At 41.9% G+C, this 16350-nt stretch overlaps 1 protein-coding gene across 4 annotated transcripts in view; it reads right to left on the reverse strand.

Annotated features, from left to right (window-relative positions):
• STK32B (serine/threonine kinase 32B) overlaps window positions 1-16350 on the reverse strand; it is a 334464-nt gene that overhangs the window by 162124 nt on the left and 155990 nt on the right. For all 4 annotated transcript variants that reach the window (XM_090035573.1, XM_090035574.1, XM_090035571.1 and 1 more), the window contains one exon: window positions 7279-7452. In XM_090035573.1, the coding sequence (XP_089891699.1) occupies window positions 7279-7452 (174 nt within the window). The remainder of the gene's footprint in view (window positions 1-7278; window positions 7453-16350) is intronic.

Here is a 16350-nt window from a genome sequence, read left to right on the forward strand (position 1 = left end):
GCTAGCTGTTGTGTATTGAGCTGGTCCCTGAGTGAATCATGATTGATTGGCAACACAGTACCTTAGCAGCCAGGCCTGCAGTAGTTTCCAATCCCACCCTCCATGTGCCCCAAGACAGACACTGTCCCACAAGCATCCATGACATGAGTTTTGCCTGTCAGCAGCTAGAGGTGCAGGGCCCCAGAACCCAGAAGCCCTGCACCTATCTCCTTGACAGCTGGCAGACTTCGTGGCCTCAGCAGGGGCTAGCAGGCCTGCAGCTTTCACCCTGCTGTGCCTTAACACACACAGTGTCACCCATATCACAAGTCTTGCTTGTCCGCAGCTTGAGGTGCAGTTTCCTATCTTCTTGAAGCTTGGCACACGTCATGCTTTCGGCAGAGGCTACCATCCCTGCAACTTTCCTCTGATTCAGCCAAAAGACAGCAAAGTTATATATATTTCATTGATTCCCCATTATACCCTATGGCTGAATTACCAAAACTTTTCCGAATCTTTTTTGAATAGATTCGGAAAGCCTAAAGCTTCCAGCAATTCAATTTGGATTCATGGATTCGGCCTCCAAATCATCCAAATCATCTCCGAATCTGAATCATAATCCAAAGCTTTGCACAGCCCTATTTTTTCCAGGTATCAAAGTTAGACTTACTGATCTATAATTCACTGGGCCTCCTTTTTCTGTTTTTTAAAGTTGGCATTACATTTGTCTTTTACCAGTCTTTCTTGGACTCACCTGATTTCTATGATATCTTAATCATGGCTCTCAATTATTTCAGCCAATTGCTTGAGTACTCTTACATGAATGTGATCAGGCATTCACCTGAAACATTTAGTTTATCAAAGGGCTTAGATAGAAGAACAATTATACCATTGTAAAGGGAATTTCTGTGTGTGGGTGTACATAGCTGATTTGCTCATGTGCTCTTAGCAGAAAGCAAGTCAAGCAAAGCTGTGGTACCTAACCCTGTTTCATTCAGGGGTAAGCTGATCTAGTTGCTACATATTGCCAGATAGCAGTGTGCAGACAAAACAGTGGATTCAGTTGAACTGTATTAAGTGCCCTCCCCCCAAACGGTATACTTGTCTGTATGTCCATACCCTAAGTACTATCATGTCTGTTACTTATTCCAGAATGAATATCTTTCCATATTTTCCCTCTTGTTGCCATCCAGCCTTAATACTATTTGTGCTAGTCATCAGGCATCTGGTCTTTTTTGTGAAGACTGAGGCAAAGAGGCATTATACACTTCTGTCTTTACCACATTGCCCAGTATTAGCTGTCACTCCACTTCTGTGATGAGCACACACTTTTTCCTTGGTTGTCCACTTACTTCTGACAAATCTATATAATCCTTTTGTATTACTTCTTATCTCAATTTGTGCCTTAACCTTTCTGATTTTGTCTCTGTGTGCTCATACTATGCTTAGAGGTCCACCTGTAGCAATATGGATGTAAGATTCGAATCTCTGAAGTGCTCATGGTCAAGCCAAGCATGTCCATATCTTTGTATCCTTGCTTCATATCAGGACAGGATGCTCTTGTGCCTTAATATTGTCTCTATAAAGAGCAATCAATTCTCCTGGACTCTTTTCCCTCTTGGGATCTTGCCTCTGTTTGTCAAAGCCTTTTTCTGAAGTACAAAGTGTTTCTTTTTTTTTTCTCTTTGTACTTATGTATGAATAATATAAAGTGATGGTTATCACAAATATATTGATACTACTCCTGTTTGAAGTTACAATGGTATATCCACACATGTTCAGAGAAGCTGCTGTAAGAAGCCATTATTTATCTGAACACCTGATTCTTCATGCTCACCCCATGCTAAAAGATCAGAAGAATACAAAAGACAGAGAATGCCACACTGCAAGTTCTTTTTGCTGATTGACTATTAATAACTAGCTGCCAATGACAATAAAGAGATTCAAATAATGTAAAGTTATTGGAAAATAGCAGATCATCAGCATAACTGAGGGTAGAGAGGACTAAAAGATAACAATACTGTAGAGTTTTGCAATATGTCAGGAACTCTAAAATATCTTAAACATGAGTCACTGAGAGATTATTAAACAATAAAATATTTTACAGGGATTGCCTTCAGAAAACTACCTACCTATTAGAAAGAAGTCTAATATTAACAGAAAGCTGAGAAGGCGTTTGTATATTTTTAGAAGCATCAGTGATAAATTCTAGATAGTACATATGTATTTTAATTCTGCTTTCACTAACAACACAATAAATCTGCACTACCTCTATTGGCTTTGGTAGAATTATACAGTTTAAAATCAATTTAGCTAAAAAGAATTAGATTATGTGAATTATACTGCTGTAGATATAAAGCCTATTAAAAGGTCAAGCTGAAAAAAATATCACCAGAATTACTCAAGGTTTCTGCATGTGTAACTATCATTTGGAAATAACTTCTAGGGTATATCAGATCTCTAAATCTTAGATTTCAGGAGTTGATAATTGAAGCTATAGGGGAAGAAAAAAAAGCTACATTCCAGTTGTCTGTCTGTCTCTCTCTCTCTCTCTCACACACACACCCTCTCATGGGACTGCAGGTTAGACTTGGGAAAGTACTATAACCATATAGCTGGAGGTAACAGAAAACTGATACACATTTCATACAGTATGCAAACAGTACAGTCTGTTAGGAAAATATAAGTTCCTAACTCATACTGACTCAAGCTATTCAGTCCTTTATAATCCTGCAATTTTAATCCTACTCAGTCTGATGATTCTTTCCACTGCTCTTCCTTTGTAGAACAGACAAAAATTTAGCATATTGCTTTCTCAGTGAACCACTACCAATTTCTTTCTAGGCTACTAACAAGTTTTCAAAACAAAGCTTTAATATGATGTTATAGATTAACCTGTGAACATTGAGTTGTAACATTTTGTTGAAATGTTATTAGTGATATTTGGTACTAATATGTACCATAGAATACCATACTATACCATACCAAGAATACTAACTGGATTGTGCTTTAAGTTGTAGCAATAGTGTTCACAACATTTTCTGAAAGTTCTTTTCTTAACGTCCATTTTCTTCTCTCAGTGGCTATGTGTATTTCAAAACTGTCTAATAATGTTGCATTAAATTTCAATCATCATGGTGCCATTACTACACTAATATACACCACATGAAGATTTGGCCAATAAAGTTGAATTTTAGATTAGTATTGATAATGGAGCTTATTGGAATATTTTTTATTAAATAAAATGTTTGAGCTCAAAATGTTTCTTTTAAAAAAAAATTCTTTGGGGAGGTGAAACAAAGACTCTTCTGTATTGCAGTTGGGTGATTAGGCCAGCTGCCTTATTCTAGGAGCATGTGATTTTGAATGAAACATTGATCTACATGAAGCACCACAGGGACTGAAACTGGATTTCTCACACATTCAAAACACTATACCATATACATTTTTAGTCCAAAAACAGACATAATGGGCATGTCTACACATGCGCTTTAATACACATTAGCCTATTAAAGCACATTAAAGCATCACAAAAAAGTGCTCTTTAACTGATGCATATTAAAATAGGCTAAATGCGCCTTTTTCTAGTTCCTCACAATGGAGGTGCCAGATTTAATGCACATAACCTAAAGCACATTAATTGAATGTGTAGACACACACTTTGACACAATTCTTTTTTCATGAAAATATTTGGGAGACCTTTGTTCCAATGTGAATTGAAAAATGAATTTTGAAAACTCAAAATTTCTCTACAACAGAGAATTGTCATCTTCCAGCCAGTTATACTAGAAGCAGAAGTATACATCTTCATGGTAATCCTAGAACTGGAATTAGAAGCAGCAATCTAATAACTGCATAGGTGACTTTGGCTTAAAGAAAAAACACTTTAATAATTTACTTAAAACACTGAAAGGCATGTTAGCCATCTTATTATCTGAGCTCTGATTCTCTTCTTGAACTGGTGCAAATTAACAAAAATTATTTTCAAGTCAGTGAAATTATACTAGTTTGAAACAAGCAAGTGAGAATAATTAGGCTTTGAAGTTCAAGATATGCTTGTACAGTATTCAGTGAAGAAAGCAGAGGCAACTTTACACTGAAACCTTTGAGTTTTACCTCATTTTATACTATGGTCATTAACTTTGATATCAAACTTTGAACTGACCCACTCCTACCTTAACCTGCACCCTCACTCAAGATGTTTCCAAATCTTCACAGTATTTCTGTTCAAACTTGTCTAAGACTCAAGTTTGTAACACTTAGTACCTAAGGTTTGGGTACAAATTCAGTTCTTTTTTGAATATTTTGACAGCTCACTATTCAAACAGGTCTCATCATTTGAATGAGAGAAAGAGAAATCCACAACAACTTGTTTTTCACAAAAAGCTCTCCTTATGGCATAAAAAGAGAAGCCAGCAAAAATTCCAAGACTGGCTTTTAAAAAATGATCACTGGAAATGGAAAGAAAATGGCAAAAATCATGGAACACATAGAAAAATATGAATATTGTATTATAGATACAAAAGTGCGAACACTTCTTGGATTATTTCTCTAAATTTACCATGCTGGGAAGTCAACTGTGGCAAAATTTACTTGAAGGTCTCCCTCCACCCCACACTACCTCCCACAGTTTCAATAACAATAGATGAAGCCATCCAACCCTGTCCCATCCAACCCTGCTTCAACTAAGATTGGAGGAAGTGGCTTACCTATACTTAGAAACATAGGATCAGAAAAGTAGAGGTAGAAGGGACCTCTGGATGTAATGTAGTCCACATTCAAAGCAATATCATCCTTGACAAAACCACTGTATACAGGTGTTTGCCTAACCTATTCTTATAACTTCAGAAATAACCCTCTTGCACAACTTTCTTCAAAGTCACAACATGGTTTTAATTGGTTCTGTAATACAGTAGCACAAGGGACTACTGGTAGGCAGACAGGGTGGCAGGTTGTTTAGACAAACCCATTTATGTTGATCATTGGCAGATCCACTCCATGAATTATTTCAATTTTTGCCTAAAATTCAAGTCAAATAATTCTGGTGATTTGAGGCCAAATTCTCTTCCCAGCTGTATTATTGGGAATCAAGAGGAAATCCACAAAATCAAATAAAATTACATTGCTGTAAAAAGAAATTCAGAGTTGTACCACACCCATGTTTTTATTCCACAATTAGTGATATTGAAATTACATGGGAATGTACCTCTCTACTCGAATTCAGTTTAGAATCATTCAAGAAAGACTCCTATGAACAAACTAAAAAACTGACTACCTCAATATCAGAACTGCCTCAAAGGAAAACAGGGCACAGACAGAAGTGACAATATTCACATGATCTAGCTGCGGAAAGTGGTTTATACTCATGATCAAACACAAGTGCACAGCTGCACACAGCTTTAAAAATGGCTAACCAAGTGAAAATCTGACCCCTCATTGCATGAGGGGCCAAAAGAAGACATCTCAAAACAGATATCTTCCCTAACTTCAGTCTGTCTGCCTGCCAGCCTGTTGCTGTTTTCAGAATGGGGGCAGGGAAAGGGAATGGATGGAGTTTGGTCTGGGGATTTTTCACCCCCTGCTAGAGGGTGGGATGGGTGTACCGGCGCCAAGGGGGTGGGGGGTGGGGGAGGGTCCAATTCACCCACTCCACCGTTCAGCACCAGCTGGGGAAACCTGTAGAACAAGCTCCCTCTGCTCCCTTTCTCCGCTCCCATTCTGAAACAGAGACAGTCTGGGAGAGAGGATGAGTGTTGCTAGGGGAAACTGGCTGCAGGCTAGCAGCCAGCAGCTAGATACCCCTCCCTCCTGGAACTGACAGTGAACTTCTCTTTGGTCTGGGGGATCATAATAACTCAAAACACTTTCTGCAAAGCGTTCACAGTTACAGCAGGGAGCTGCACTTCTCTCTGCACCCACAGGGCACATCCCCATGAGTGGGAATGAGCATTTCCCCAGGCACAAGTAGCAGCGGCACACATTTGTGCCACTGCTACTTGTCCCAGGGCATGCCCATGCACATGCACTCTGGTGCATGACAAATTGCCCCTGATGGGGTAGAGAAAGCTGGGGCCAGCACCTGGACTGGGCCCAGCAGCCTTATCTGGGGCCCTGGGGGTGTCCCAGAGCTGCAGCAATGGTGATCCAGTGTAGAGCCTGGCCAAGCTCTGGTTTCAGGCAGCACATGCTGCAGCCATGTGCACCACCCTACTCTTTTTTTTTGGAGCAGTTTTTTTTTTTACACTGGGATCTCCTCATGTCAAAAAGACCCACCACACTGCAAATTAGCAGCGAAGAGAACGCATACACATGGCATATGTGGTTTGAGATGCTGCAGACGGGTTTGTGGTACTGCAAACCACACATGAGTGCTCATGGGGACACCCACAGCGTATATGGACTCTGGGTATGGACAAATGTACATTTGAGCTGCCTCAGGAGAGGTGCAGGGGCTGCTGCTTGCAAGTATACCACAGCTGTTACAAGTGTTATATCTCACTGATACAAGATAAAATTATATTGTGGGGGGGGTTGATATTCTTTTCTCTTGCATATTTCCTAGGTCATCATGGCTACAAGAGCACTCTACCACCACCACCACATTAGTGACGCAGATTAGTTAAACTGCCCTAATTTTGACCCTGGATGATGCAGAGTTAAAGGTAAAATGGTTTTGCTACATTTGTAGCAAATATGAATCATGGAGGCATAACAGTTCCATCATAACAGCTTGTATCAGTATCCTTTGATAGCTATACAGTTGTTACATATCTATATCCTTTATTTTCTTCAGTTTCTCCTATTTTCCCCTGTAAATCTTTCTGGAATCTGAAAACTAGTTTCCCATCAGTCAATCAGATGCTTTTTGCTTTTAAGGCCTTTTCCTTCCCACAGTTGTTCCATTGATTTACAATGTGTGTTCAGGAAAACTGTAAGGAAATTTAAATATTAAAAACAGTCTCCTGGATATTGCATCTAATATTAAGTAAGAATGCTATTAAGTAAGCATTCACCATGCCTCTTGTATAAGCAGATACAAAAAGGGAACAAGGAAACAGGGTTGAAACAGGACTTTTACAAGAATGAAATGAGGGTAAAAGACTTAAAAAGCTACAAGGGTAAAGGCAACCTTTAAATATAATTTTGTAACACATACAAACAATTTCATTATGTAAAATGATGCAATGAGACGCAAGCAACTACAATATGAAGACTTTCCCCTATGGCTAAGTCAAGAAGTCCTTTTTTTCTTCCATATCTTTATTTTCTTTACTAATGAAACAAATACTGGTCACTTACCTGTGAATTATATGATATCTCTGCAAATAGTCCAGTGAAAGTGCCAGCTCACAAATATATAATTTAACTGTTCCTTCATTAAAATGCACATTCTGTTGTAAATGGTAGCGTAAATCCCCTCCAAGTAATAGATCTACCACCATGAACATGTCTTCCTCATCTTGAAATGAATACCTAAAGTAAAGAAATTATGAATACATAAATGAAACTGACCATTCAGTTTGATTTTATGAGACTTCCCTATAAAATATAAGACAGAGAAGCCATATGGCAGGATCACAATTGGATCACATGCAACCTCATTTTGACTGTGATAGCAGTTTGAAATAAAGATGGGCAGCAGAATTGGGTACAGGGTATATCATTTGTCATTTTGTTTGTTAGAAACTAACCATTACCTTCATTAATGATTTATTGGTGGACACTATTTAGAACTGTTTGAGCATTTATCCATTTTAATGTGATTTTATTTTTTGAACAAATAATCCTCTAGATAGCAGAAATAAAAATAAGCCTTATGATTAATGTTCTCAGTGGTCGCATAAATGCAGCCATAAGAGGTGGACCCATATCTGTGAAGAGAAGGGCTTTAACAAATTTGGCCCTTTAATCATTTGAGGTACATTCTGCCTTCCACATGTACACATGCAAGTCCAATTAAGGCAAATATGCCTGATAACTTATAATGTAGTCATAAATTCACTTGGCAAAGAAAAAAGAAAACAAGAATTCTATTAAGCATCATGGTGGATTTTTTTGAAAATGCATTTGATATTTTATAAGGTGACGGAGTCTCGATGGTCCCTGACTGAATTCTCCTGGATGTTTTCCAAGAAGCCCTTGTTGAAAACTCAGAGGACCAACTTCTACACTCACAAATCCAAAGGTATAGCCCACCAACTTATAATGTGCTTATTAGCTGGGCAAAGGGGAAATTTCCATGTGTTTCTATTTACTATGACAGCTCTGCAATTGCTATATTTTATTCTGAATACCGAAAAAGTGGGAGCAACTCACTGGTTTTAATTTCTGAATGGAAGATTCATAGTTTTCTTCCAAATGCAGAAATGGTGAATACCTATTTTTTAGAAACTATAATAAGAGTCCATATTGAAAAATGATTTTAGAATGGACTTTGATGAAACAATGTTAATTTACAGCAGCTGTGAATCTGATGCACAGACAAGCAAACTCCTGTGATAATACATCTTTCAACACATTACCCTGCACAGTGTAAAGCTAGGTTCTCTACAAAATTCAATGTGTTCCTTTTAATTTCTCACTCTCCTTAAAAAAATATACTACAAAGAATATATTACAAAGAATAGATGGTTTAAAAACTCACACCAAAAAGGGGGCAGAAAGGCCTATATTAGATTATTTTAATTGACAGCTTTATACAGTTTCACATCTATTCCCAGGCTCATACTTTCGGAAATAAGGCACTGTTCTGGGATTGTCACAGATGGTTCATTTTGAATTTAAACATTTTCAATTCTTTTGGAATACAACTCTGGGAAGCATGTGTCTCTGGGCTGCAGTTCTGCATCTGCCAAATGCCAGGGGAAAAATCCATATTTATTTGCATTATATTTGTTTATTGATATGTCAAATCTTTGAAGAACGATAAGAAAGCAGAGTGGTGCATGGTGTGTACTTACCCCTAGAGTCACAGCCCATCTAACAAAAGAAATAAAAAACTTCAATTCTGATGAAATATATTCTGTGTTTGAGCTTGGAAGTCGCAAAACTGAGGGCCAAATATCTGGTTGATGTTTAAGAATGATTGTTTTTTTTTCCTTGAGGTATTCTGAAAGGCTCATAGCAGATGTTACATGTCAACATGTTATATATTAGAACTGCATGACAAATCATAACATGCAAACTATCCAATGTTAACATTATTGCAGGATACTTCCACACCACAGAGAAGTTGCTGTTTCAAAGAGCATCTTCTTTGGGGCTTATCCACCACTAATCATAAACTGGTTTCTTGTCTGGCATGTAACAAGTTGTCATGCAACACTTGCATATAACATGCAACAAATATAATGGCTGCTGGGGGCCTAGCTATAACTAGTTGTAGCTAAAAGCAAATATAATGAGAGAAATGAACCATCCATTATTTCTTCCATGAAACTTGGCTTGCGTAAAGTGTGATATTTATAAATTTAAAAATGTTAAAAGAAACCTTAGATAAAATACAGATATAAATTCCTTGGTTAGATATCATTTGTTTGGTTAAACTGGAGAAGTCCCATGCTCGCAAGAATCACTTGACTAGATCTTGGTAGAATTTATTATGACAGGGCTTTGCCAGCCACGGGGGGATGCCCTGAGGTCACTTCCCTAAAGATGTGGGTACTGGTTAGTAGAAGGTAGGTTCATAGGTATTATCATAAAATGCATTTGCTGACATATGGGCATGATTATAAAATTCGGCATCCATCCATCCAGGAAAAAGAATGAATGAATTGTATGTGTAAAACTATGGTGGATGAAAAATGGATCTGAAGAATACTAAAAAGAAACAAAACAGGTTGGCTCTGTGCAAGAAATGGCAAAATTTGCATTAACTTCAATGAGACTATGGCTTCACCCTAAGTATGCAATTCAGCTGGCATATTCTGGTTTTCTGTGAAATCTGAATGAAAAAAGCATTCTTTAGCAGTCTTCCAATCCTGTATTTGGTGCATCCATTAGGAAACATGGATAAGTGAATCTCCACATACCAAAAAGGGAGAAAGAAAATTCCACACAAACAATGCCATATAAACACTAAATGTAGAATTAAGGCCTAGCTATATAATTTTCTCACATTGATTTATCTTACTCTGAGTAGTTTCACTGAACTCACCCTGAATCCAGATCTCAGCCAGACAGACTGAATCTACAAAACAAGCCTTTCAGAGATTCACAACTTTGGTTAACACTTCACTTACAGGTCCCTCTGCATGACACAATTGGAAGTGGAATGCTTAATTGAGGCAACAAAGCTGGGGGCTGCTCCAGCTCCATAACAGCCTGACTTGCACCACAGCTGAAAGGAACCTAGGGGTAATGACTGACCATCACATGGACATGAGCCATCAGTGCAAGGTCATGGCCAGGAGGGAAAACAACACTCTGGCATGCATTGACTGATACATCTTGTGTAAAACTAAAGAAGTGATACTCCCACTGTATTCAGCACTGGTGAGACCACAGGTGGAGTACTGTGTCCAGTTCTGGGTGCCACACTTCAATAAGGATGTGGAAAAACTTGAGAGGGTCCAGAAAAAAGCCACCTGTATGATCAGGGACTTGCAAGGCCATACTGAGGGACCTGGGCCTCTTTAGCCTAGAGAAGAGAAGGTTAAGAGGGAACTTAATAGCGGCTTACCGCTACATCAGAGGTGTGCCTCATAAGCCTGGTGAACAACTGTTCACTAGGACACCCCTGGGGAAGACCAGGACAAATGGATATAAACTCCTGGAAAGCCACTTCAGGCTTAATACCAGGAAAAATTCCTTCACAGTCCAGGTGTCCAGACTGTAGAAGAAACTCCCTCCAGTGGTGGTGCAGTCACCTACCCTGGAGGTTTTCAAGAGGAGACTGGACAGTCACCTCGCTGGGGTCACTTAACCCCAGTTGTCTTCCTGCCTAGAGTGGGGAGGCTGGACCCGATGATCTGTGAGGTCTCTTCCAGTCCCTAACAATGTATGAATCTAAAACTAGAAAAACAGGCCACCCTTGAAAAACAAATCCAACCCTTGACAATCTCAATAAGGTCCTCGTCAGTGATCCATTTCCACCAGTGGCCAGATTCTTATTTCACCTACACTACTGTAAATCTAGTAGTAACTTGATTGACATAAGCAGAAGTGCTCTGGATGAGTACTGTACTCAACATCTGAGCTTCACAAGTATGTGACTATCAGGAAGCTTTGGCAACTCATCTTACATATCTGAGCCTGTGAAGATGCTAGGAATAAAAGAGACATGATAGATGGCAAGAAGAAGTAGGCATTCTCTTTGACAGTCTATTTCTTTTCAGGGGCCATGTGGCAGGTTCATGCTCTAAGGGCAGCTGTGATGCCCCCTGGTGACCATGTGACTTCTGCCTGGTCAGTCTCTATTACAGCCCTACCTTGATTACTTGCCCACCACACCATGTTCTTACTAGAGGTTGAATAAGAGAGGCTGCCCACAGGCCTTAAAGTGAGCTTTCATCTATTTTCAGTACCACTGGGTCTCTCCTGGACCCCCAGTATCCTTTACTTGACCCTTAAGCTCAATGGATGCTCTCAGGCAGCCTGTGCCCCTGTGGGGCATCTGTAGCTTCAAAGGTTACATGTGAATCTGTGCCCCTCCATGGCACCCGTAACCTTAAGGACTCAATGCATGGCTCTGTTCCACGCCTAAAGCCTCGTGGGCGTTCTCTCTCTTTGACATTATCTGTTTGTATACTTGGCCCCCTTGGGCCCTCAAACTTCCTGGTCCCCTATGCTGTCTCCCTCTGAACTCCTGGACCCCTGGTCCCTCACGCAACACCTCCTCTGGGGTCTTGGACTCCTGATCCCACACACAGCCCCTCCTCTGGGTTCTCAGACCCTCTAGTCTGACTTAGCCCACTAAAGGCTTGTGGACCCTCTGGCCCAGCTCAGCCCTTCCCTAAGCATGTGGACCTCTGGTCCAGGTCTCAGCCTTTTCCTAGGCTCCCCAGACCAAACGGAAATTCACTGTTGGTTCCAAGGGGGAAGGGAACCTGGCTGCTGGCTAGGAGCCTGCAGCCAGTTTCCCTGAACAATATCCCCACCTTGCTCCCAGCCTGTCCCTGTTTTCAGAATGGGAGGGGGGAAAGGGAGCACTGGGAGCTTACCCCCCTGTCGCAGAGCTCTCAGGCGCCCTGCGACTGAGAGCAGAAATGGCTCCGGAGAGACCCCTAGTGGTGGGAAGGGGGAAGCACAGCTGCCAGTCACCAGGACTGCACAGGTGCTGGTTGCCTTAGCAACCAGGGAAGCCTAGAGCCAGGAAGGGGCGGAGCTTAGCCCTTCTTAAGCCCAGGCAGAAGGCCAGGAGGGCAGTTCCCCTCTGGCAGCTGAGGGAGGAGGAACTCAGCCAGAATGAAGGGGAGAACTCTGACGGTCAGAACATCCCCTGGTTCCTGCTGGGGGTTGATGCGCTCTCGCTCTCTCTCTCTGGTAGGGAGAGATTTGTATTTTGACCAAAACGGTCTAGCTTTTATGTTGTAGTCTGGGGGCTTTGCATTTTGTGTTTTCTGTTTTACCGGAGGACCGGGTGAGGCTATAAGGGGTTGGAGGAGGCCTCATAGGAGCTCCATGATAGCGTGGGGTCTCCTGGTGCCGGAGGGGGCGAAGCTTTGTTTGGGGGTGCATTGGCCCAGCCCGGAACTAGGGGGGCAGTGAGAAGCCCTGGAACTAGGGGGGGCAGCGAAGAGCCTCTGAGCTGGGGGGGGCAGCGAAGAGCCCTGGAGCTAAAGGGGGGCAGTGAGGAGCCCTGAGTCAGGTGACGATGAGGAGCCCCGAGAGTGAGGAGGGGCAGTGAGGAGCCCTGAGAGCAAACGAAGGGCCAAGACATAATCACACGGCCCAAGTTAGATCATACCAACACCATCTGCGAAGCTTGGGCTCCGGTGTAGGGGAGGAAAAGGAGCCGCAGACAGCGCCCCCTGTTATTGGGGTGCATAAAAATGGGCAGCGTCCCGCTGATTCCAATCATCTATTAATCACAAGTAAGATCAAGGTGTGGCAGGGCAGTAAGCAGGCGGTTGGCCCATTGCAGGAGGGCGGAGCCACACGTCCAGAGGGGCTCCGAAAGTAGAACTCCTGCTACACCCCCACAGCCTCCCAGGAGTGTGCACAGAGGTGGGGATCCAGCCAACCCCCCCAGATGAGCCACTCATGGGTCTGTCCCACTCCCCACCTGGGCACTGAGGCCATGCATTCTGGCCCTGGGCCCCGTGTGCCACTCCAGCCCTGCCCAACAGCCTCCACCAATCCCTCCCTCCCTCACTGTAGTGGCCTCAAAACCCCTGCTCCTCCTTAACTTCCCTTCCCCACCTCCAAGACTTACCTGTAGGAGCTGCTTACCAGGCTGCCTGGCAGCTATGTGCATGTGTGAGCATGCACATGCACACGGTGGCCCCTGTCTGATCACCCTCTTCCTGCTCCCCCCAGCCCCTTGCAGGGTGGAACTCTGACAGCCTGCAAGGAGAAAGCCACAGTTTCCCACGTTTTTCTCCTTAAAATGAGAAAATCTGGGTTTTACCACATTTTTCCATGGCAAACAGAAAGCCCAAATCCCTGGTCATGGCTATAAACCACATTCTGTGGCCTAATTGAGTGAAAATTATCACTTCCGTCTGCGCCCTTTAAGCTGTTATTAACTGGTTAATCTAATGTTAACTGTAATGTGTAAGAAGGCTAGCTGTTTGCACTTCTGGAGTAGTGCCAAGGAGAGAGGTACTTCCTACCTCTCTCCCAAACTATTGACTAGGTAATTTGACTATATAGCAACTTTCTCCAATATATGAATCTAACTTCATATCAATTATGAAATTTTGCCCATTAAAAAATAATGCTAAAAAATCCTCGCCATATAGCAACTTCTAAACTTCGATGGAATTTAATTGTAATGGTTAAAACCTGATTCTTTCCTTAATGCTTTTCCTATGAACAAACCAAATATTCTTGTTTGATACAAATGAAGTGTTCCCTTTTAACGCCATTCAATTTGACATTATACAAAGCCAGAGATTTTGATTTATTGTTGTATGAGCTGAAGTTGACAGGAAATGAAATCAGGGCCACCTGAAGGAATATTTTAAAATAGTTATGCAGCCTTGGAAGAATGGGGGAGGGACTCCTGGCAAATCAGGCAAGTGGAGATTAGGTCTTTGAGTAGGCACTGTAATTTTACTTCAGTAAGCTTCTTATCTACTCAAAGGCAAATGACATGCAAACAGGCTGATTGATACCAAAACAAAATGAGATGTTGTTTTTGACTCTTATGTTTTCCAGGTAGCCAGGGAGCTCCTTACTGTCTGAATTACTAGTTGTGAATAATACCACATGTCATAGTACCAAGCAATTGTAAAACACATTTTAAATCCATCCAGAACTGAAAGAGTAAATGACTTGTTTTCTCTGTATCCAAAATTAAAAAAAAAAAAGAAAAGAAATGGTACCATAAAGCAGTCAAAGAAAAATATTTCTAATTACAGAACTATGTTCTGCTTTCTTTTGCTTGAAGAAAAGTTTTAATGCACTATAATCAGGTTTAACTGAATTAAGATAAAGTAATAATGCCTTTAGCAACAGTGAATTTCTTTAACTTATGGGTAATGTTTATACTGGAAGATATACGATTTTGTTAAATGTGTTACAGAAACCAGCCCAAACAAAACACCATCCAAACAAGACACCTATTTTCAGAGTCATAAAGTATTTTACTTATGTGTGTGTTTTAAAAGTTGTAAGGATTTTTAAGGAATTCAGATTTTTTGGTGAATTTATATTCCATAGCCTTGGTTAGCCATTAGGAATATTTAGTTTTAAATCTTACCAAAATTTAACTCCAAACTCTGTTTCTCATTATATATTTTCTTCTTGAAGAGAACACAATATTCAGTAGCCTGGACTACTACCTGTCCATTGGTCGTGATGTGCTGCACCCCAAAGATTCCTCCCATCCCCACAGCTGGAGTTCCCCACCTCTGATACCACTGAGGCCTCTACCAGATGAAGTCCACGGCTCTAGCCTCCACCCAAACAGAGCCCCTGGCTCTCGACTGTGAGGGTTGGCTGTCATGAATGCAGGCAACTGAGATCAGGAGCAAGGACACCTCTCCTTGTGGGGTATGATCCACATTAGAGTCCCTGGAGTGCCAGATAGGGGAGCTCCAGGGTGCTGGGCAGAGGCTGCATGCCATCAGGGAGGGCAAAGAGGAGACTGATGCCTATTACCAGGCTCTTTGCCTGAAGAATGAGGAGGGAAGAGCTAGGAAGGCTAGCACCATGAGGGTGTACAAGAGGAACCCCTTTGAAGTCCAGCAGGGGGTCGTTTGGAAAAAGGTCATCTCTAACCCCAAGACACCTTGTGCCAGGGTCACCACTACCCTGGAACTTCACAACAGATATGAACCCCTAGCATCATCAGCAGAGCCAGCAAAGCTGCCAACTCCAGCACTTGAGGAAAGAAGGTGACCAGCAACCGTACCTAGGAAGAGATGCAAAGTGGTCATTGTGGGGAAACTCCCTCCTGAGTGGGGCAGAGGAACTGATCTGCTTCCCTGACCCCTTAGCCTGTGAGGTTTGCTGCCTCCCAGGGGCCCATATCCAGGATGTAGCTGAGAGAATCCCTAAACTCATTCAACCCTCTGACCACTACCTCATGCTCCTCATTCATGTGGGCTCAAATGACATGGCTCAGAGCAATCCCAGCCAAATCATGAGTGACTACAGGGCTCTGGGGGCTCCGAGGGTTGGGGACACAGGTGGTTTTCTCCTCGATCCTCCTGGTTACAGGTCACAGGCACAGAAGGGAGAGATGTATCAATGAAGTAAACAGAAGACTGAGGCACTAGTGCCCCCATGCTATAACTTCTTCAATCACAGTTTGCACCTCAGAGACAGCAGCAGCGGTCTTGGGAAGAAATGGCCTCCACCTCACCCCAATGAGAGAGAAGCTTTTTTGACTGGATTGGCTAACCTGCTTAACAGAGCTTTAAACTAAGGGGGAAAGGCGGACAACCATTGAAGCAAGCCTAGGAAGTAACAAACACATAATCAGCAGGTCAGGAAATACAACCAAACTTACCTCAACCCCAGCCCAGGGATGGGACTCTCCTAAATGCACAAAAAAGCCAAGAGCCTCTGATGGCAGGCTTAGCTTCCTGTACACAAATGCCAGGAGCATAGGGAACAAACGGAAAGAACTAACTCTTCTCCTAAGCAATAACAAATATAAACAATTGGGATAAAGGAGACCTAGTGGGACTCCACTTATGACTGGACTGGTCATAAGGTATAGATGGCTATACCTTGTACAGGAAGGACTGAGTTGGGAGG

This window comes from Crocodylus siamensis, chromosome 2 (assembly GCF_052110815.1).
Source record: "Crocodylus siamensis isolate JL-2025a chromosome 2, ASM5211081v1, whole genome shotgun sequence".
NCBI classification, from domain to species: domain Eukaryota; kingdom Metazoa; phylum Chordata; order Crocodylia; family Crocodylidae; genus Crocodylus; species Crocodylus siamensis.